Genomic DNA, 22552 nt, shown 5'->3' with positions numbered 1-22552 from the left:
GTTGGGCACAGAACCTAACACAATTATCCTTTAGTCGTAGGAATGGCCATCGCTGAATCGATTAATCTGTCAATCTCTGGGTACTTTTATGGCATCATCACCACAGCACGTATGCTAAGTGTCCCACAGTAAGTAAGGGGTTAATCTTATTGCAGGAAATACACAGCAGTTAAAGGTCATTCTAAAGAGCAGTGCGTTCTATGTTTGTTTGTGTTTTAAAAAGGAAGCTAAATTATGAGTGTAAATATCTTGCGTATCTTACCGGAGTCACTTGGCGTTAGATTAGATGAGCAGTGCTTTGGAAGGTACACTCTGAATTGAGACTCTGGCAGCTGCTGTAAGATATAGAGGAGAGGGATTTATATACAACTGTTCTGTACATCAGTGTGATGTTAGCAAAGAATGATTGCAATGCTTCTCATGTGGTTTTTTAAATACAACGTACCTGGCAGGAGTAAATTTCTTTGCTGCAAGAGAAAAAGATAATATCATTAGCATTCTGGAAATGACCATCTCCATCTTGCAAGCTATTTATTTCATTGTTTTGTTGGAGAATTACCCCACTGATTTAACAACAGAAATCTGTTATAGGCTGAGGCGAGGTATCATCACCTCTTCTCCATAACCCTTCCGACCTGTAATGGCCTTAGACCTGGAAGCTGTTCCCCAAAATGTTATAACCCATGAGCAGAGCAACTTGTTACATCTGGGCCTCTAGGACAAGCCCCTCTGCTCCCTGTGAGAAATCAGTACTTACTAGTAGGACTGAACAGGTATCTCAATGAACGCTCCACATATATTTGCCTAACTAACACAGTGTATTCTCTTAGAGTGCCTTTGTAGCTTTCTTGCGTTCATGTTCCATTCATATTCTAACCAACATATTGATTGTCAGGAAAATTAACAGAAATAATGCATCTTAAGTGAGTATTAGGGAATATTCCTGGGAAGCAAATTCTCATCTTGTAAATGTAAGTTGTTTCATTGGAAACCTGATTTTATGTCTCATATAATCAGGGAAATGAAAGATACCATGTGACTGATTTGTCCAATTAAAACTAATCAGCATTGCTCATGTTTTGAAAATCAAATGCTTGTAACAAACTGTGAGCAAACTGCAGAGCAGGAAAGTAGTCAGCAAATAATTTTTAAAATGCAGAGCAATCAAAAATGGCATAAACTGCTTATGTATTACTTGTGAGAAGAAAGAGAGTCTCCATTTGACAAATAAATTATTTGCTCTGAATTATTTGTTCAGCTCTGCAGTCATAATTGTTTCTATAGATATCTGTTTCTATAACAGTCATTATTCATATCTCTAGAAACAAGGTGATCCAATAAAGGACATTATTTCACCCACCTTGTCTCCCTAATATATTGGGACCAACACGGCTACAACAACACTGCAAATGCCCTATCTGGCATACTGAGCAATAGTGGTTGGAGGCACCAGTGTTATTTCTGGTTGATGTCCTCCTGGCTGATCCCTGGTCAGTTCTCCTGGCAATAACTGCTAATGATTAAAGCTGGTTGAAAAACATATTTTATTTTCTGCAGCAATGTTCAAAGAACATGAAAATTCTTCATTTTTGTTGAATTTGGGGAGATCTTTGTCAAAAACCTAAAAATGGAATATTTCGAGGGAAATTTGAAAAATTTCAACAAAGATGGGAATTTTCTCACTGAAGTTTCCACTTTTTTTTTTTCTGAAAAATTTCCAACCAGTTCTACAGAGGGTGCAAATAAAGAGATGAACCTGGGACAGTATCTCACCTTTCCTTCGAAGGCGCTTTACAAGCCAAATGAGGAATGATGCCGTCGACAGGAGCGAGGCTCCGGTGGCTGCTATTCCAACAGAGACGTAACTGAGCAGTTCTTCAGGCACTTGGGGAGCTAAGAAGGCAAAGAAGATCCTATGAGCTCAGGAGGAATGCACAGTCTCTGAAGTGCTTTCTGCTTGTTCTGTTCCATTCAGTCCTATTCCAAGCAGCAGGACAGCTGCTTATTTCTTTTGGTTTCTCACACTGAGTGGTGGCACCTGCTGTACGCAGGACTGGGCAGGGAAAGCCTCTGCATATGCCAAACAATGGCTGAAAGCTTTATGCTGAAAATAGTCCCGTCTAACTGGTGGCAGGTTAGCGGGGATGCAATTCTGCAGGGTCCCTTGTTACTTTGAATGGATCTTTAGGGTCAGATTTTGATATCTTTACTCCCACTGAGTAATGTCTGACTCCTTGAGCAGTCCCACTGAAATCAATGAATTGACTCAAGGAGTAACGTACGACACAATGTGAGGAAAGGTATCTTAGGGACGATAGGTGGGATTTTTGAAAGTGCTCAATGTGGCCCATTGTTGCTCCTATTGCAATCAGTGACACAACTCCCGTTGACTTGGATAAGAGCAGAGTTAAGCTAAGATGGAACATTTTTTTAAATCCCACTCATAATTTGCGACCACTTATAGAAGTGAGCTATTTGGTTCTAGCCTGAAAATATGTCAGTTATGAGGTATTTAGAGCTGGCAAAAAAAATTCAGTCTAAATGCTTTTTTTTTTTTTAAATTAGGTTTTTGCCCCAATGAAAATTGTCACAGAAATTGTTTGCTTTCCTTGAAAATTTTCAATTTTTCGATGGAAAGCCAAAAACAGGAAAATTTTTAGCTGAAAACCAAAAAATGTCAATTTCTGAGTTTTTGGGATTTTTAACAAAAAGTCAAATATTTTCAATGGGAAAAAATATATCTGACCAGCGCTAGAAATGACAAAAGTCATTGCATCCCATCCTTCCCTAGATTCTCATCTAATAACAAGGCCAGGCCTCTTCAGCACCTAGTCACAAGTAAAAACACACATAAAATACCTTCGCACGTCGGCTGACTTGCAGTCCAGTTCCCTGCAGCGCCGCACTGAAGTACATTAGAGCCGTTTAGCAACCATCCCCCTGAACAGTTAAACTCGCAAACTGTGCTGTATGCAAAATCCCCAAGTGGGTGTGAACAATTCATGGAGCCCTTCTCAGGGAGTATCAGGGTTTCACACTGTGCAACTGAAATACAAAAACACATACAAACGGTTAACGAAGACTCTAAGAAATGTCCAAAACTGGGTCCCACTATTGGTGCTAGTAAATGTGCACCATATTTCACCATCTGCATTTCATTGCTGGGATAAATGACCTTGCAGTGAGTTTTTCCTAAAATATATTAGACTTCAGCAAAGTAAAGGGCTGGTCGTATTAATGTATCAAGCTAACTTGTTTTTTCAAATGTTCTGCACTTTAAGACTTTAATAGGAATCACTTTAGATCAGATCCTCAGCTTATGCAAACTGGTGTAGCTCCGTTGAGTTCAATGGTGCTACACCAATTTGCACCAGCTCATGAGCTGGCCTTACTCTTTAATACACAGGGTTTGAGGTGTCATGCTTGTAACAGATACCTAGGCTCCTGAGCCAGACTTGATTCTTCTGAAAGGACAAAGACCTACCTTCACACTTTGGGAAGGGCTCTGACCATTCTCCCTGAGCTGTGCACTGAATTGCGGGTGATCCACTTAATCTGTAGCCCTCCTCACAACGGAACTCACAGGCCGAGTTGTAGGTGAATTCTGGATGACGGGCGGTACATTCCACAAAGCCGTTTTCAGGCCTGTTCACTGCTTCACACGTCACAGCTGAGACACACAGAGAGCATATCAGTGGTTAGTTTGGATGTCACAGGAGCACTCTACACAAGCGGTGAGAGCCCTGTGTACTGGGAAGGGCAGTGATAAAGAAAGGTACCTTCGCATTCCGGCTGTTCTCCATCCCACTTTCCAGAGGCGCCACACTGCAGCCTGTCTGATCCCGTCAACACAAACCCTTCTTCACAGGCAAACTCACAGGTTGAATTCCACAGAAAGTTCCCAGAGGCGGGAGAGCATGTCAGGGAGCCATGAGCTGGAGCCTTTAAGCCATCACACTGCACAACTGCAAATCACATGGAATAGGGTGGAGCTTAGTGTGGAGAAAACTAAGGGAAAAACTTTTCTTCTGCATAGTAACAGAATATACATTGATGGGAGCTGGGCGTTAGAGAGAAAAGCTATCTCCCTGCAGGCTAAGAAAGTGACTAGGAGCAGTAGGATCTGGGTGTCTCAGGGGACTGGACACGGGATTTCGGGATGTCTCAGTATTTCATAAAATGTAACCAAAATACAAATCTATTCTTGTAAGATGTATAAAGTGTCTCTAAAAAAGGTTCTAAATTATGCCCCATTTCTGGTACTGATAGATGTCCACCAGATCCCACTCCAGAGCCTTCTGCATTTCTCTGATGGGAGTAATGATCTTTCAGTGATTTTTCTCTAAAGCATCTTCAAGTTCAGCCTTTCTGAAAAAAGGTGCTAGGTGAAAATCAAGAGCTTATATTATCACTCTATCTAGCTGATTGGCTTTGCAAAGCTTCTGCACTCGAAGCACTTGATAGGAATTGCTTAATCTTAAACGCACAACATTTGCGGTATGCAATCATGCTTCTTGGAAGTCTGCTGCTCACAAGCATTACTTCCCCTGTCTGCGCCTCACTTTCCACATCTGTAAAATGGGGACAATGATACTGACTGCTTTTGGAAAGTGCTTTGAGACACACAGAGAGCACATCAGCGGTTAGTCTGGATGCCACAGGAGCACTCTACACAAGCAGTGAGAGCCCTGTGTACTGGGAAGGGCAGTGATAAAGAAAGGTACCTTCGCATTCCGGCTGCTCTCCATCCCACTTTCCAGAAACGCCGCACTGCAGCCTGTCTGATCCCGTCAACACAAACCCTTCTTCACAGGCAAACTCACAGGTTGAATTCCACAGAAAGTTCCCAGAGGCGGGAGAGCATGTGAGGGAGCCATGAGCTGGAGCCTTTAAGCCATCACACTGCACAACTGCAAATCACATGGAATAGCGTGGAGCTTAGTGTGGAGCAAACTAAGGGAAAAACTTTTCTTTTGCATAGTAACAGAATATACATTGATGGGAGCTGGGCGTTATAGAGCGAAGCTATCTCCCTGCAGGCTAAGAAAGTGACTAGTAGCAGAGGGATCTGAGTGTCTCAGGGGACTGGACCCGCGATTTCGGGATGTCTCAGTATTTCATAACATGTAACCAAAATACAAATCTATTCTTGTAAGATGTAGATAGTGTCTCTAAAAAAGGTTCTAAATTATGCCCCATTTCTGGTACTGACAGATGTGCATCAGACCCCACTCCAAATCAACATGAATTTCAGATCTGAAACAAATGATCTTTCAGTGATCTTTCTCTAAAGCATCTTTGAGTTCAGCCTTTCTGAAAAAAGGTGCTACGTGAAAATCAAGAGCTTATATTATCACTGTATCTAGCTGATTGGCTTTGCAGAGCTTCTGCACTCGAAGCACTTGATAGGAATTGCTTAATCTTAGGTACCTTCGCATTCCGGCTGTTCTCCATCCCACTCTCCAGAAGCGCCGCACTGCAGCCTGTCTGATCCCGTCAACACAAACCCTTCTTCACAGGCAAACTCACAGGTTGAATTGCACAGAAAGTTCCCAGAGGCGGGAGAGCATGTCAGGGAGCCATGAGCTGGAGCCTTTAAGCCATCACACTGCACAACTGCAAATCACATGGAATAGCGTGGAGCTTAGTGTGGAGCAAATTAAGGGAAAAACTTTTCTTCTGCATGGTAACAGAATATACATTGGCTGGGCATTAGAGAGCGAAGCTATCTCCCTGCAGGCTAAGACAGTGACTAGGAGCAGCGGGATCGGGATGTATCAGGGGACTGGACATGGGATTTCGGGATGTCTCAGTATTTCATAACATGTAACCAAAATACAAATATATACTTGTAAGACGTATAAAATATCTCTAAGAAAGTTTCTAAATTATGCCCCATTTCTGGTACTGACAGATGTCCACCAGATCCCACTCCAGAGCCTTCTGCATTTCTCTGATGGGAGTAATGATCTTTCAGTGATTTTTCTCTAAAGCATCTTTGAGTTCAGCCTTTCTGAAAAAAGGTGCTACGTGAAAATCAAGAGCTTATAGATTCATAGATTCATAGATTCTAGGACTGGAAGGGACCTCGAGAGGTCATCGAGTCCAGTCCCCTGCCCGCATGGCAGGACCAAATACTGCCTAGACCATCCCTAGTAGACATTTATCTAACCTACCCTTAAATATCTCCAGAGACGGAGATTCCACAACCTCCCTAGGCAATTTGTTCCAGTGTTTAACCACCCTGACAGTTAGGAACTTTTTCCTAATGTCCAATCTAGACCTCCCTTGCTGCAGTTTAAACCCATTGTTTCTGGTTCTATCCTTAGAGGCTAAGGTGAACAAGTTCTCTCCCTCCTCCTTATGACACCCTTTTATATACCTGAAAACTGCTATCATGTCCCCTCTCAGTCTTCTCTTTTCCAAACTAAACAAACCCAATTCTTTCAGCCTTCCTTCATAGGTCATGTTCTCAAGACCTTTAATCATTCTTGTTGCTCTTCTTTGGACCCTTTCCAGTTTCTCCACATCTTTTTTAAAATGCGGCGCCCAGAACTGGACACAATACTCCAGCTGAGGCCTAACCAGAGCAGAGTAGAGCGGAAGAATGACTTCTCGTGTCTTGCTCACAACACACCTGTTAATGCATCCCAGAATCATGTTTGCTTTTTTTGCAACAGCATCACACTGTTGACTCATATTTAGCTTGTGGTCCACTATAACCCCTAGATCCCTTTCTGCCGTACTCCTTCCTAGACAGTCTTTTCCCATTCTGTATGTGTGAAATTGATTTTTCCTTCCTAAGTGGAGCACTTTGCATTTGTCTTTGTTAAACTTCATCCTGTTTAACTCAGACCATTTCTCCAATTTGTCCAGATCATTTTGAATTATGACCCTGTCCTCCAAAGTAGTTGCAATCCCTCCCAGTTTGGTATCATCCGCAAACTTAATAAGCGTACTTTCTATGCCAATATCTAAGTCGTTGATGAAGATATTGAACAGAGCCGGTCCCAAAACAGACCCCTGCGGTACCCCACTCGTTACGCCTTTCCAGCAGGATTGGGAACCATTAATAACAACTCTCTGAGTACGATTATCCAGCCAGTTATGCACCCACCTTATAGTAGCCCCATCTAATTTGTATTTGCCTAGTTTATCGATAAGAATATCATGCGAGACCGTATCAAATGCCTTACTAAAGTCTAGGTATATTATCACTGTATCTAGCTGATTGGCTTTGCAAAGCTTCTGCACTCGAAGCACTTGATAGGAATTGCTTAATGTTAAATGCACAACATTTGCGGTATGCAATCATGCTTCTTGGAAGTCTGCTGCTCACAAGCATTACTACCCCTGTCTGCACTTCATTTTCCACATCTGTAAAATGGGGACAATGATACTGACTGCTTTTGGAAAGCACTTTGAGACACACAGAGAGCACATCAGCGGTTAGTTTGGATGTCACAGGAGCACTCTACACAAGCAGTGAGAGCCCTGTGTACTGGGAAGGGCAGTGATAAAGAAAGGTACCTTCGCATTCCGGCTGCTCTCCATCCCACTCTCCAGAAGCGCCGCACTGCAGCCTGTCTGATCCCGTCAACATAAACCCTTCTTCACAGGCAAACTCACAGGTTGAATTCCACAGAAAGTTCCCAGAGGCGGGAGAGCATGTGAGGGAGCCATGAGCTGGAGCCTTTAAGCCATCACACTGCACAACTGCAAATCACATGGAATAGCGTGGAGCTTAGTGTGGAGCAAACTAAGGGAAAAACTTTTCTTCTTCATGGTAACAGAATATACATTGGCAGGAGCTTGGCATTAGAGAGTGAAGCTATCTCCCTGCAGGTTAAGAAAGTGACCGGGGCAGAGACAGTGTAGAGCTATCTAGGGCAGGGTTAAGTCAATGCCTCTCCCTGACCTGTACTTCTTCTGGGACAAAGGCAGGCCTGTAGGCCACAGATCTGTCAATCTGAAACCCAATTCACTTTAAGAATTTAATATTAAAATAGTGGGCCAGAGCCTCCATTGCTGTAAAGGGGCAAAGCTGCATTGAAGTCAACAGATCCATAAGGATTCATGCCAGTTGAGATCTGACCTACAGTTCCTTGAGAATTTACCTGTACATGCTGGAGTGGGTGCAGACCAGTTTCCGGAAGAGGTACACCAGACTGGTTCAAACCCAGTTGATTCATAGCCTTCTGCACACTGAACCTCACAGGATGAGTTGTAGCTGTAGGTCTGCAGTGGATGGCTGCACTCCAGTGTCCCTTGATCGGGTTCTTTTAATTGGTCGCAAGTCACAACTACAAAGGGACACAAGCAGGCCTACAGTCAGTACCACTTTCTCAACAGCAAATGAAATAATCAAACTAGCTAGACCTACTGAAAACTAGCTGACATGCACATCTCCCTGTTTGGAAGGCATTAAGAAATAATCTTACCATGCTGGCATTCAGGCCCATAGAATCCAGCATCACAGACGCAGGTATGATTGTTAATGGTCTCCAGGCATTCACCATGGCCACTGCAGGAAGACTGGTTACAGGAAGCTAGAAGGAAATTCAGCATGGTTATAAAACAATCTATCCCCTTTACTAGTTAATCTGTTTAAAGCCATTGCAGTGCTTTACTTATCCAGGAGAAAACACACTCTGGATAATAAATACTTTGCAAAAGTAAACAGAGGGTGAACGTTATGTCATTTGAAATTACATTGGTTTTGCATCCCAGCATTTCAGAAACCAAGACAGTTGAACCTAGCCACTCACAAAAGTATTCCTGTGGCTGGAAACAGACTCAACTTATATCAAAAGTTAAATCACAAAAGAACAATAGACTTTTACATGATTTAATAAAGGCTCTAAGTTCTGCATTATTCGTTTTAAGCAAGCAAGTAGCCTTCACTGGACCACTCACATGTTTAAAGTTAAGCCTAATACAGTAACAATCTTTAATGTATATATATATAGGTTAGCTAATAAACATCCATTTTCTTATTATCATATAGGCTCTTTGGGATTGATTGCATTCTGTACCTGCGTAGCACAAGGCAACCTTCTGTTTGTTGCATCTTTCATCATTCCATTTGCCTGCATCCCTGTCTCTTTTGATGTAGATTTCAACACAGTCCTCGTCATTCTTTCTGTTGTTTGGTTCACCCTGAGCCCAGTTTTTAGCCTCTTCAGTCAGCCGTTTTCTTGTTCCAACCCAGGTCCACTCATTATCAATCTTTCTGATTCCAATCCAGTAATAAGTTGGATTGAAGGGTAAAAATGCATTCAGATGGGCAATTTCCTCCTTATTCTGAATGGCAACCATATTTGTATAGTGTTTCCTACACCATTTCTCCGCAAGCTTATAGGTCATATTTTTTTCTGAATAGTGGTATGTCCAGCAATTGCCCTCCTCAAGTACCATAAGTCCTAGAAAGAGAAGATGCAGAGAAGTTGGTATCCTTTTACCTGTGCTTCCTGTTCTGTTATCAAAGGCCATGTTTATCTCTTTATATCATTCTGCTTTACAAAGAGCATTTCCAGGAAGAATTAGAACAGAAAAAGAGCATCAGCGGCTAGAACTGCAGTATATAGCACAGAGATATTTAAAAATACAGAAAAATACCAGAATGTTAGAGAGAGAGAGAGAGAGAGAGAGAGAGAGAGAGAGAAATGAAAACAGCACAGAAATTTAGCCCAGTATCAAAATGCTCTTCCAAGAGCTAAGAGAAATAACGCTGTTGAATTAGGGATCCCACCTGTATGCTATGTTTTGGATATAACTTCTACAGCAACCTAGACCTAATTGCTTTTTTCTAAAGAAGGCTATATCTAGATCTCAGTGGATATTGCATATGTGCAGGTATTTGAGTCTGTGTATTTGCTTTATACAAAGTTACAATAGTCTCCCAATCAGACATGTCAATATCAAATGTAGGGTCTCCAGCTTGTCAAGGATGTGTCCAGTCATTGCCCACACTGGGTGGGTATGCTGCACAGCCCCACATAAGGGCCACTTTTGGCTTTGGCAGTTGAGAGAGGAAGCATGCCATGCCATCTAATGCTTTCTGTGCAAATCTGCCCTAAATCTTAACCCAGCTACTGCACCCCCATTTACTTCAGAAGGAAGCTGCGAGAAAACAGCAGTGCTGTTACTTCCAGTCTAACTTGTTTTCCACTCAGATACACAGTCACTTACCATAAGTAAGAACAGAGAGAAACCACAGGCCAATCATGTTTCTGGAGAACTTTTCTTCACTTTGCTCTTTGAAGAGATGGCTGCAAAAAACAAACATGCAGGATTACAGCACATGGTTTAAGCACTGATATTAACTTATTGCGATACAATAATATCATACAACATTATTGTCTATAGCATCTTTCCTATATGCTATTTCACAAATCACTTTACGGGGTTAAACAGCAAGATTCTCCACTCGGCTAGTGTATTGTCTAAAGCAGATCTTAATGGCGAGGCGGACTGGAAATTAAAGTAACTTGCACAGGACATTGTAGTGTTATTTCAGATCTGACTGAATCTGACAGCTTTGAGCTGAGATCACTGACAATGAACTCAGCTAAGATATGAATACCTTTGGAAGGATTCAATTTTTATCAGTAAAAGTCGATAAACATTGATTTCAAGTAAGAAAAATGCTGCTTGAGAACATCTTAGAGTTTGATTTAAGGATCTTTATTTTGTAAATTGTGACACAAGATATTGGCAGTTTGTGTTTTAACTGTTATAAAGCTTTAACTTTTTGAATCTCAATGTCTATTGTCACGAAATAATTATTGTCTGACCCACACAGACACACATACACATTCCGATGCCCCATAATTTCCCACAACTGTGAAAATTTAAATTGATAAAAATTGGGGGGGGAATGCTTAAAAGATGTATAATTTTGCACAAGTGTGAAAATTTAAATCAATAAAAAAATCTTTAAAATGCTTAAAAATAAACTAAACTTTTTATTCATCAAAATTATACAAAAATAAAAATTGAATTCTGCCAAGCATGGATATGAAATACAACAAAACTAAAACTACTTGAAAGGCTATTATACTTACAGATTGTGGCTGTGATGCCTGGTGCTACGTAGCAGCCTGGTAAAGATGTGTCTTCAGCAACTGTTTTCCTTTGCTAAGTCACTGCAGTGATTCTTATGCTAAGGCTCAGTGGAGAGCTGCCAGTCAGTGTGTACCCTTTGCCTTCAGCTCGCAGCCTTTTTATTCTATCAGCTCCTACTTCCTAGAAATTCCAGTGACGTAGCTAAGAGGATATCTCCTAATAAGAAAGTGAAAAATTCCCCAGGAAAAAGTATATCCATGATGCCAAAACTCACAAATACACACCCATATGCCTTCCTCTCCCAGACACACACCAACACCTTAGATTTTAATTCAGATTAATGCACAATTCCAGGATATCAAGAGAAAATAAAAATTCACACTCAACTAATCTTAGCATGTGGGTGAACTGATTCCTTACAGCTTTTCTGTTCTCATGGCTGTGTTTGTTTTGTTTGACCATAGCGAGCTTTACATTGTCCCCCCACATCCACCTTCCATACAGTAGTAAAGTTGAGTTGTGTTTTCCAGAAATGTAAGAAAGAAACATATAATTTACTGACTCCCCTAGGTTCTCAGATACCCGGGTGACGGGCATGGAATGAGAATCAAAATAGATGGAAGTGGCACTTTACTAAAAAACCATCCTCCATCTCTATTACATTTCTAGAGGTGTTTAACGTAAATGGCGGAGATATTCAAAGGCAGCTAGTGGTTTTAGATGCAAAACTCCTGTTAATTTCAATGGGAATTGTGTGTTTAAATCTCCTAGGAAACTTGGAAAATCTTAGCCAATGATTATATTTCTGAAATATACAGAAATTTACTCAGCATTTCACCCACATCATCCTCACACTCTCCTGGGAGTCATGCATTGTAAATATATTAAAGAGATGTTCATTATGAGGATATCTTAACAACTCTAAAGTTAAAGCTGAGTTGAATTTTGCAATTAAAATAGGAGGATCAAAATTTCTTTGTTATGGATGAATAGTGCAATGTGTCCTCCTCAAACATACCCCAGTTACTGTTTGAGTACAGAATGAATTTTCCAAGGATTGACAAGTTAATCCATTAATTACTCTGTGAGCAATACTTCTTGTAAAATGTGCCCTTGAAACAGCAATGAGAGTTGGGCATCTAACTCCTTAAGAACCTTATAAAATCCCAGTCTTAGGTGTCATGGTGGTAAATGTGTCAGAAATGAGGGATAGATAGATAGATAGATAGATAGATAGATAGATAGATAGATAGATAGATAGATAGATAGCCTTGCACTACAGCAGAAACAGTGAAATGTTTAAGAAATAGCCATGATTCAATAACTGGCCACAATGCTCAATCTTTGACTTTGACAGAGAAGAGAAAGATCCAACAAAGAATATTGACTGTGCTGATCCCAGTCCTCATCAAATTCTTTCAATGACCAAAGCAAAATTATTGAGTGACAAGATATTTCTTGTACACAATGTGCACTTAGCAATCAGAGCTTTCCACAACCATTACAAGGCACTGGGCTAGGACTCAGGAAATCTGAGTTCAGTTTCTGGTCCTGCTACCGACTTCCGGTCTTGATCAGTTCCATTGAAATCAATGGGAATCTTCCCATTGACCTCAATTAGTGTTGGATCAGGGTCTGTGCCCCAGTTCCCCATCTATAAATTGGAATAATCATCCTTCCTTTCTCCCAGACTTTTTCTGCCTTGCCTATTTAAATTGTAAACTCTTCAGCCCAGGAACTCTCTCTCACTGTGTGTGTATAGTTCCTAGTGTAATGGGGTTCCGATCTCATCCGGGATCTCTAAGTGGTATTGTAATACAAATTAATAAGAATGATGAGTTTAAGTATGACCTTCCTGATCATTTATTATTATGTATACAAAGACACAGACCCACCCAGAAGAGCTTCAATACTCTTTGAAATCAGTGAGTTTAAAAAATAATTTATATTTTTTCTAACATTTTTTAATGAGCTTCCTACTTGGCACGTCCATATACTCAAACCTCCTCTTTTGTGCTAGAAGCTGCCTAGTGGAAAATTTTATCAAAACAACACTATTGTTGGTGGATTTACAAGAAGGGGGGAAAAATCCAGGAAGGTGTAGACTTATTAGTTTAAAATATCTTTCCTGCAGAGTGGTAGGCCAGACCACTTGTCTGCAGCTTTGGCAGGAAAAATATCCCTGTGGCACACAAAAACCCCTATAAGGCTGTTTGCTTTGGCTGAATAAACTGCCTCTTTTCGTAACCCCGGCCATTTTTTTTCTGTGTAAGGCTCACAGTGGATTATTATTAGCCTTTCCATCAAATCACTTCTAACTCATCCCTATTTTGTTTTTATCTCAATTTCATATAACGGAAAATAAAATCAACTATAGAAACTTTTTGACAAATTAGAGATGTCAAGGACCAATGGATCTCAGATAACATTTTGTAAAACCTCAAATGCTTTAGGAGGAGCCTACGGCCCATTTTCAAAAGCGACTTAGGGACTCACTATCCTTCAGTGAGACTTAGGCTCCTAAGTGCCTACGCTAGTTTTGAAAATGGGAGGTCAGTTCCTAAGCCACTTAGGCGCTTTTGAAAATGTTTACCTCTGGTCTGGTTGGTTTGTTGGAATCCTTGATATTAATGCCAGAAAAGCCATCCAGCCTACCCCTGGCTGACTATACATTACTGACTAATTCTTAACTGATTTGTTCTTTCCGTTCTTTTTCCTTTATCACCTAGTTAGGAAATACAATAAACCACTTTTTTTTTTTTTTTTTTTTTTTTTGCTATAAAGAACTAGGGTCTGATACTTCACTCCATTACACCAGCTTTACACTGGTGAAATTCTGTTGAAATGAATGGAGCTAAACACTGGCATAAAACTGGAGAATCAGGGCCCTAACGTGGAGATTAAGGGCTTCTCTACTACATAGTGCAGCAATGCATGCTCTGGGGTGCGATTTCTAAAGCAGACTAATGTGTTGCATCTTAATTGGTCTGAGTAGACCCCACTGGTGCAAACTAAAGGTTCCCTAGTGCACTTTAATGTAAAGCTGGAAACAGTACTGTGTTAAAGCACACGAGAGAACCTTCAGTATGCCCCAGCAGGGCCTACATGGACCAAATAATGCACATCACATTAGTGCCCTTTAGAAATCACACACCCCGCAGTGCACATTGCCCCACTGTGTAAACAAGCCCTACAGATCATGAACCTGATTTTCAGAAGTGCTGGGCTCCTACAGTTCCCACTGACTTTTCTGCCTCATTTCCAAGGGGTCAGATCCTAGTCCTAGTGAAATCAATGGCAAAACTCCCATTGATGTTAATCAGGCCTAGATTTCACCCCATGTGTTAAGCACAGCAGGAACAAATTGCCATAGATTCATTAAACAGAGCTGCCTAACAGCTTTTACAATATTGTATGTATATCTCACTGTCTAGGTTCTTATCTGGTGCCCATCATTGTAGTATCCATTCAATAGCCTTTAGATCAGGCCCTAAATGCCTCACAACATTATAAAGTGTTTAGCTCTGTCTCGCTCTCTCACCTCTCAAGTCAGCAGGCTTTGGACCTTGTGTCTGAGTGCATGGTGTTAGCAGGGGAAGGCAAGTTTAAAGGTGAGATTTGTATTTTGCTCTCAAGGGGTTGAGATTTGTGGCCCTGCTGACCTCCTCCAGGAGCAAGTTCCAGATCCTTAGGCCAGTTTCCAACAAAGGTGACTCGTAAAGGCACAAGTTTCCATTGTTCCAGTAGAAGTTGCAGTCACACAGGCTGAGGTGCTCCCCCAAGTTACTCGAACCAGTCTCATAGACAGCTTTGAAGTTTCATGCGCAGATGAGTCCTCAGAAATTGTGCCTCCCCATGCAGAGGCAATTACACCAGTTCTCAGATTTGCATGCAGTTCAGAACATATAGGACTTGAAAGGAAATTGATAGAGAAGATGTGTTACCTGTGATTTCTGAAAAACTGTACAGGCAAAAATACCTCAATGTAAAGACCAATGAAGTTTTGAAAAGATGTAATCAGGGGAATTAAAAGAACTGGGGTGCCTGCATCTCATCAGTGCACATCACAAAGGTGACTGCTTACTATTACACTTACTAGTCAATGAAGAAAATGGGTCTTTGGTGACTGGCAAAAATTGGCTGTAAACATTTTAACTTGCCTGCAGTTCCATGCACAACTTGTTGGATCCAGTGGGGGAAAATATGGAAAAATACAAATTTGTATTTAATATACTCATGAGGCTAGGAAAAGTTGTGATGATAAAGCTACATGTGGTCTCAGGGTCTGTCTACACTGCAGGGTAAACCCAGAGTTAGTACAACTCAAGTTAGCAGACCCTAGGATTTGAGCACCTACACTTATTTGTAATCCCAGGTTAGGAATTGTTGAACCCTAGTTCCCAACCTGGATCTCCAGCATTCACACTACATTACGTGGGCCTGAGTTCAACCACCCATATCCCAGGCTTCCTAGTGCCCTCCTAAAATGTGGCCACTCTAGCCTTTTGTTCATGGTGGAGTTTGGGAAAACTTGACTGTCCAGATGAAAAGGAAGTCAGCCAGTGGGACTCAGGGATACTTTAAGCAGACTCCATGAGCATGAGTCCAGGAGGTCTTCATCTATACAGCAAAGCAATAAGGCTTGAACCCTGAGTCCGGCTTGACTCAGGTCCTCATAGTGTCCTGGGACCAACCCCTGGGTTAGCATGATTTGTGTATAGACAGAAGAGTTGAGCCTGAGTTCAAACCCTGGGCTTACATTGCAATGCAGACATACCCTCAGTATCGAAAGGCTTGTCATAGGCCTCACACTTCATGAAACCATTAGAAAGGCAGATAGAAGAACTGCAAAAACAAGGAAGATATTTTGTCCCCAGAGGTCAACAACAGGCGGCACCAGTTATATGTATTCCAAAAATACTGGACGTGTAATTTGTGAGGACTATAAATGTACTATAAACCCCTAGTTGGAGGTGGATCAGTATCCCATTTCAAACCTCAGGACTTATTTGCTAAGCTGGCCAGAGAACTGAATTGTACAAAGTTGATCTGTCAGCAGGGGCGTTAAAGCCTGATTCAAAATCACTCCTTATTGTGAACTGACACATAGGGTGTTTAGTTATGAAAGATCCCTGTGTAATGTAGCCACTACACTGGGAGGGCCTGATTCCCTGCATTGTGTAGCCATTTGTACCTAGAGGAAGGTGGTGTGAAATCCTACCCTTCTGATCTGGGTGTGTTTTACACTAGCTCTTCACACACTTTTCACTGGTGTCAATGTTTAGACAAGGTGCAAGGCACTGGAGACTGGTCCACTCTGTGGCTCATTTGAATCTCTGTCAATGTCCCCTATCCAGGTCCATACTTATTTTGGGTTGCATGGCCATATCCCCCTTCTTCATCACTTGCTTCCTTCATTTGGCAGTGATGGCAGATTTCACCAGCTGCTCTACGTGCTTCATCCAGCAGCTCTGAGGGCCTCTCACAGACCCAGTGCAACAGAAACCACATGACCATTCACAGAACCATATGTTAACTTAAGACAGAAATAAAATTACATCACCTTAAAAGTAATTCATTGCACATTTCTGGTCCAGCACAATCTGCTCTCTTTGTGTAACCCATGCCTGCTTGGTGTTTTGCTCTGTCCCCCTCTAGGGGCATCAAGACCATCTAGAGATTAATGAGTCTGCTATAGCCTTAGCTAAGCACCTTGTAGCTTTTAGCTCATGCAATAGAGGCTCATACATTAAACTGCAAAGGTCCACAGTTCGATCCTGCCCACCAACAACCAAGGTCTGTCGGCGTTACATTTGCACTATTCAAGCTGCACAAAATGGCCAGATTTTGGCTGTAAATGTCTGGCAGTGAATTCCCCCACTGGAAGGGAATTATCTGGTGGCATAAACCTGGCCGAGTCTACTCTTGCACCAGCTACCCCCAACCTGGCAGTGGGGGCATACCATGGAAGAGCGGATATTGGGCAGAGCAGAGTTCTGTTAAATCAGTCCTCCACCAGGGGCTGGACCAGCACAGAATCAGGGAGCCACCAGCTTCCTGATGCCCCCCACCCTTCCCTGCACTGAGCAAGGCTCAGACTTGGAGGCTTGACTGTCCATGTCCTCGTTTAGAAGGAATTCCCAGGAATGATTGTGCTAGCAGGGGGAAAGGAAACCGTAGTGGCAGCAGCCTGAAGATGTTTCCTGTTTGGTGGATTTCAGCTTAACCTTTAATATTATTACTTTGAAGTGTTCCTTTTGTTTTTAAAAGAAAAAAAATGGAAAACTGATGCTGGTAGTTTTCACTAAGATCTTTACTGAAACAGAGAGGGAGGTGTTGTATGAAACACTCAATGTCTCATCCCACTTTGCATTAAATGGGAAAAAGCAAAGAGGTGAATAATACAATTCCACAGAGAAAGGGAATTTTTCTGGTTGTGCAAGACAGTCTCCAGTCTGTCTGGATCAAGGCACCAGATGCATGAAATAGTTTATCTCCCTTTCTATTGTCCAGAATTCTCTCCTGGTGATACCGTGTCTGACTCAGATAATAGTCTGCCTCCTCCGAACAGATAATAATAGACACACCCACACCCAATCTGAGGCCAGGGATCATGCTCATTGGAGACCTTGGAGTCCTTTAGGCAGCCACACTAGGCTGAACAAAGGAGCAGAGCAAATTGCACTTGGCAAAATGACAGGGACTTATTAACACCTTTTTAAATAAAAGATTGCATTTCAGCCCCATCTGCTCTACAGCAAAAGGGATCTTAATTATGTGACAAAATTTTAAAAGGAGTGTGGGCCCAGAGCTAATTTAAGGGAATGAGCCCATCTAGGCAGTTAATTGAATAATGAGCACCTGGGCCTGATAAAAGGCCATCAGAGCCTAGTTGCAGGGAGGTGCTCCTAGAGAGAGGAGCTCCTTGAGAATCTCATAGGAGGGGGACTGTGGCCTGTGAACCTCTCCAAGCTGACAGGTAAAATGAGTGAGTAAAAAGGGACTAGCTGGGGAAAACCTGACTGAGGGCTAAATCTGGCCTGAAGCATAACCCTGTTCCAGGAGGAGAGGTGGGGGTCTCCTGGCTTAAGGAGAACAAGACACTTTGAATGATGATGACCACCTCCTGTAGTAGGGCTGGAGACTCCTAAACATTGGAGAGGATCCTTATCAGCATTAGCCCAGGGCCTAAAGGGTCTAATGAGGCGGAGTTTTCTTTGTACTCTGGAAAATGAGCTAATAAATGAGACCCAGCAAAGAGTGGCATCTTGTTCTCAGTTGCCAGGTCAGAGTAAATCATTACAAGACCATAAGTGGAAGAGAAAGAGGGCAGCCAGCCTGCAAAGCTAAGTATGCCACACAGAGGTGTTCTCAAGGGTGTCATCCTATGATGGGAAGGGACATGATATTTCTTAGCTACCTTCTGAGAGGTAGGAGCAGCTATATCAGGAGTCTGACACAAGATTTTTGCAGGGTCCACTACAGTGTAATTGATTGGAAAGGTTATTTTCCCTAGTGGACAATAATTTTTTGTGTTACCTTGTGAGAAGGTTCCTGGACATGTTCAAGAGGTATTTGCAGAGCCAGACACTCTCTTGAGAAGGTCCTGAAAACGTTTAAAATCATACAGAGAAATGGGATAGCTGGAACTACAGCCTCATCTGGAGATGATGAGGAAACAATCATGGGACCCAGTAAATCACAAGCATGAGGTAGATCCTCTTCATATGGTTTCTCGGGTTGAGTAGAGACTTGAGGTTGTTGAACAGGAGCAGTTTGTGTAGCTGTCACAGGAGAGGGTCTTTTGTGGGTAGGTGATCTTCCACAATGATGTTCCAGCCTGTACATAGGCCTCAAGGATTCCAAAATGGCCACACAGGCATGTTATCAGGAGAAGATCCACAGGGCTACAGGGTAGGGAATTACCAGAATGATAATCTCTGAAAAGTCTCACTCAGGAAGAATATCTGGAGCCTCTGCCCAATTCATAAGATGCAGGAGGGATGCTCTTGGAGAATATATATGAGATTCCCTCATTGTCTTAAGATGCTGAAGAAGATGAACAAGAACATTCCACATTCAATGGTGAAGCAGACAAAACAGGACCAGACTGTTGTCCCAGAAGAGTCTGAGCAGTTGGGCTCCTAGATGTACCCAGTACTGTAGGTAAAGCTGGCCCCAGTACTGAAGATGTCTTATTAATAGTCATAGAAAGCAATGGCGCCTCATGTTCTTGCAACACCTGTAGGTCTCCCGGTACCATGTATCTTGTCAGTACTGAATGGTATGCCAGGACAACAGAGCCAGAGTTGCGAAGAGTGGAGTCAACAGTGCTGATTTAGTTGGTACTGATACACTTGGTATTGGAGACATGGTACCAGCAGTGACTGTTACTAAGAGAGCCATACCAGAGCTTATTGGTATGGAAGCTGAATCAGATGTAGCAGGAGTTGGTACAGAGGGAGCAGTAGATTTGGCATACTGCATCACTGTCAAAGCCTTGGTACAGGGATCCTTACAAGCTTCAACAGTAGCCGCACTGGGCCATGAAGTCTCTTGATGGTGAATGGTGCAGGGAAACCATTCTTTTTTTAGAACAGATCTTCTGCAGGGACTGCCTCTAATTTTCCCCAGTGTATTTTAAATTGCTTCTCAGAAAACTCTTTGTCAGACTTTCCTGAGGAAGCAGCTGGAGGCATATCTGATGGGACTCCGGAGCTGTCAGACCCTGTGCTGATTGGAGCACTACAGGAGACAGGAAGGTCTTGTATAGAGGGGTCAATGACACCAAATCTGAAGCCAGGCTCATAGACCTATTGAGTAGAAACACCTGGAGAGAGGCCTCCTTTGATATTAAGGTCCTCTTGGAAAAGGACTTATATATGACACATTTACTGGGGATGTGAGATTCTCCCAAACAGAAAAGACATCTGGTGTTCCCATCTTTAATGGACGTTGAGATTGCACATGAGGGACCGTACATATCTGGGGAATTTAAGACTGGTCATCTCTAAGCCCCAGTCCCAGGGAGTAAAATATACAAAACATTTCTGGGAAACTTGTCAAAAATTAATCGCCAATAGGTAAACAAGTAACCTAATCATACTTAGAAACTAATAAGGTCACAGGGAATGGACAACAAACAGCTCTCTTGTAGCCTGAGGGAATGAGAAGGAATTGAGTGGTGGCTGGTCTGCTCCATCTTATATGCCCTTAGTGTGGGGCACAAGAACTCTCAGAATGCATGCATGACTGCAGCAGACGCTGCTGGCCAAAACACTCCAATCACGAGAGCACGGACACCAGAAGTGGAAAATGTTTTTAAGGCAGCATGTAAAGGAGACTATCAGATCCTAAGTCTGAATGCAGGGACTCCTTGATGTGTCAGCCTCTGTATCCAGAGCCAATTCATGAGAGAGATGTCCATGCGCTTCAAGTATCGGGGATAGCTGTGTTAGTCTGTATCCACAAAAACAACAAGGAGCCCGGTGGCACCTTAAAGACTAACAGATTTATTTGGGCATACGCTTTCGTGGGTAAAAACCCCACTTCTTCACATGCATGGAGTGAAAATTACAGATGCAGGCATTATTATACTGACATGAAGAGAAGGCAGTTACCTCACAAGTGGAGAACCAGTGAAGAGAGGGCCAATTCAATCAGGGTGGATATAGTCCACTCCCAATAATTGATGAGGGGATGTCAATTCCAGGAGCGGGAAAGTTGCTTTTGTAGTGAGCCAGCCAGTCCCAGTCCCTATTCGAGCCCAAATTAATGGTGTTAAATTTGCAAATGAATTTTAGTTCTGCAGTTTCTCTTTGAAGTCTGTTTCTGAAGTTTTTTTGTTCAAGTATGGCTACTTTTAAATCTGTTATAGAATGTCCAGAAAGATTGAAGTGTTCTCCTCCTGGCTTTTGTGTGTTACCATTCCTGATGTCCAATTTGTGTCCGTTTAGTCTTTTACGTAGACACTGTCCGGTTTGGCCAATGTTCATGGCAGAGGGGCATTGCTGGCACATGATGGCATATCACATTAGTAGATGTGCAGTTGAACAAGTCCTGATGGTGTGGCTGATGTGGTTGGGTCCTCTGATGGTGTCACTAGAGTAGATATGGGGACAGAGTAGGCAATGAGCTTTGTTACAGGGATTGGTTCCTGGGTTAGTGGTTCTGTCGTGTGGTGTGTAGTTAATGGTGAGTATTTGCTTCAGGTTGGGGGGCTGTCTGTAAGGGAGGACTGGCCTGCCTCCTAAGGTCTGTGAGAGTGAGGGGTCGTTTTCCATGATAGGCTGTAGATCATTAATGATGTGCTGGAGAAGTTTTAGCTGGGGGCTGTATGTGATGGCCAGTGGTGTTCTGTTTTCCTTGTTGGGCCTGTCCCGTAGTAGGTGACTTCTGGGTACCCATCTCGCTCTGTTTCCTCACTTCCCCAGGTGGGTATTGTAGTTTTAAGAATGCTTGATAAAGATCTTGTATGTGTTTGTCTCTGTCTGAGGGATTGGAGCAAATTTGGTTGTATCTTAGGGCTTGGCTGTAGACAGTGGATCGTGTGATGTGTCCTGGATGGAAGCTGGAGGCATGTAGGTAAGTACAGTGGTCAGTAGGTTTCCAATATAGGGTGGTGTTTATGTGACCATTACTTATTTGCACTGTAGTGTCCAGGAAGTGGATCTTTTGTGTGGACTGGTCCAGGCTGAGGTTGATGGTGGGGTGGAAATTGTTGAAATCCAGGTGGAATTCTTCAAGGGCGTCCTTCCTGTGGGTCCATATGATGATGTCATCAATGTAGCGCAAGTAGAAGAGGAGTGCTAGGGGACGAGAGCTGAGGAAGCGTTGTTCTAAGTCAGCCATAAAAATGTTAGCATACTGTGGGGCCATGCGGGTACCCGTAGCAGTGCCGCTGACTTGAAGGTATAAGTTGTCCCCAAATCTGAAATGGTTGTGGGTGAGGACAAAGTCACAAAGCTCAGCCACCAGGTGTTCTGTGGCCTTATCAGAGATACCAAAGAGCTAAGAGACATTGTGTGGATGTGTTGGATCCAATAACTTCAGATCCAGTTAGAACCAAAATCGAAACACAAGAAAGGATTGAACTCCAAAAAGAAGGATACCATACCTTCAGTTCCAAGCACTGGTTCCAAATTGACACATCAACAATCTATTATGATGGTGGTTTAAATCCATTGCCCAGATCTGCATTCTTCTCTGGGCTTGGATCTGACTTCTTTAAGTAAAGATGGGACATGAAATAGTTAGTTCTGGTTCCACAAGTGGACAGTCCTTCTTTGGAAAAGAGAAGAAGAGTGGCTGATGTCTGAATCTGTTCTCCTCTGCCTAAGACTCCTTCATGCTCTGCAAACAAAGTACACTCACCCTTTCCTATTTTACAACCAAGACCACCAATATCACCTTTACCATCAGGATTGGAACCAAGATTGGACCTGCAATCTCACTCGGAACATGAACAGATTCTGCAGCACGAAGC

General features: G+C 42.5%; 1 protein-coding gene across 1 annotated transcript in view; it reads right to left on the bottom strand.

Annotated features, from left to right (window-relative positions):
- LOC128842199 (E-selectin-like) overlaps window positions 1-22552 on the bottom strand; it is a 139562-nt gene that overhangs the window by 1636 nt on the left and 115374 nt on the right. The window contains 9 exon segments of the mRNA XM_054038012.1: window positions 263-335; window positions 446-467; window positions 1774-1893; window positions 2860-3045; window positions 3485-3670; window positions 3780-3965; window positions 4725-4910; window positions 5431-5616; window positions 7531-7716. Of these exon segments, the coding sequence (XP_053893987.1) occupies window positions 278-335; window positions 446-467; window positions 1774-1893; window positions 2860-3045; window positions 3485-3670; window positions 3780-3965; window positions 4725-4910; window positions 5431-5616; window positions 7531-7716 (1316 nt within the window). The 3' untranslated portion in view covers window positions 263-277.

This window comes from Malaclemys terrapin, chromosome 8 (genome assembly GCF_027887155.1).
Source record: "Malaclemys terrapin pileata isolate rMalTer1 chromosome 8, rMalTer1.hap1, whole genome shotgun sequence".
In the NCBI taxonomy this organism is placed as follows: domain Eukaryota; kingdom Metazoa; phylum Chordata; order Testudines; family Emydidae; genus Malaclemys; species Malaclemys terrapin.
This window is presented reverse-complemented; position numbering and strand designations above follow the sequence as displayed.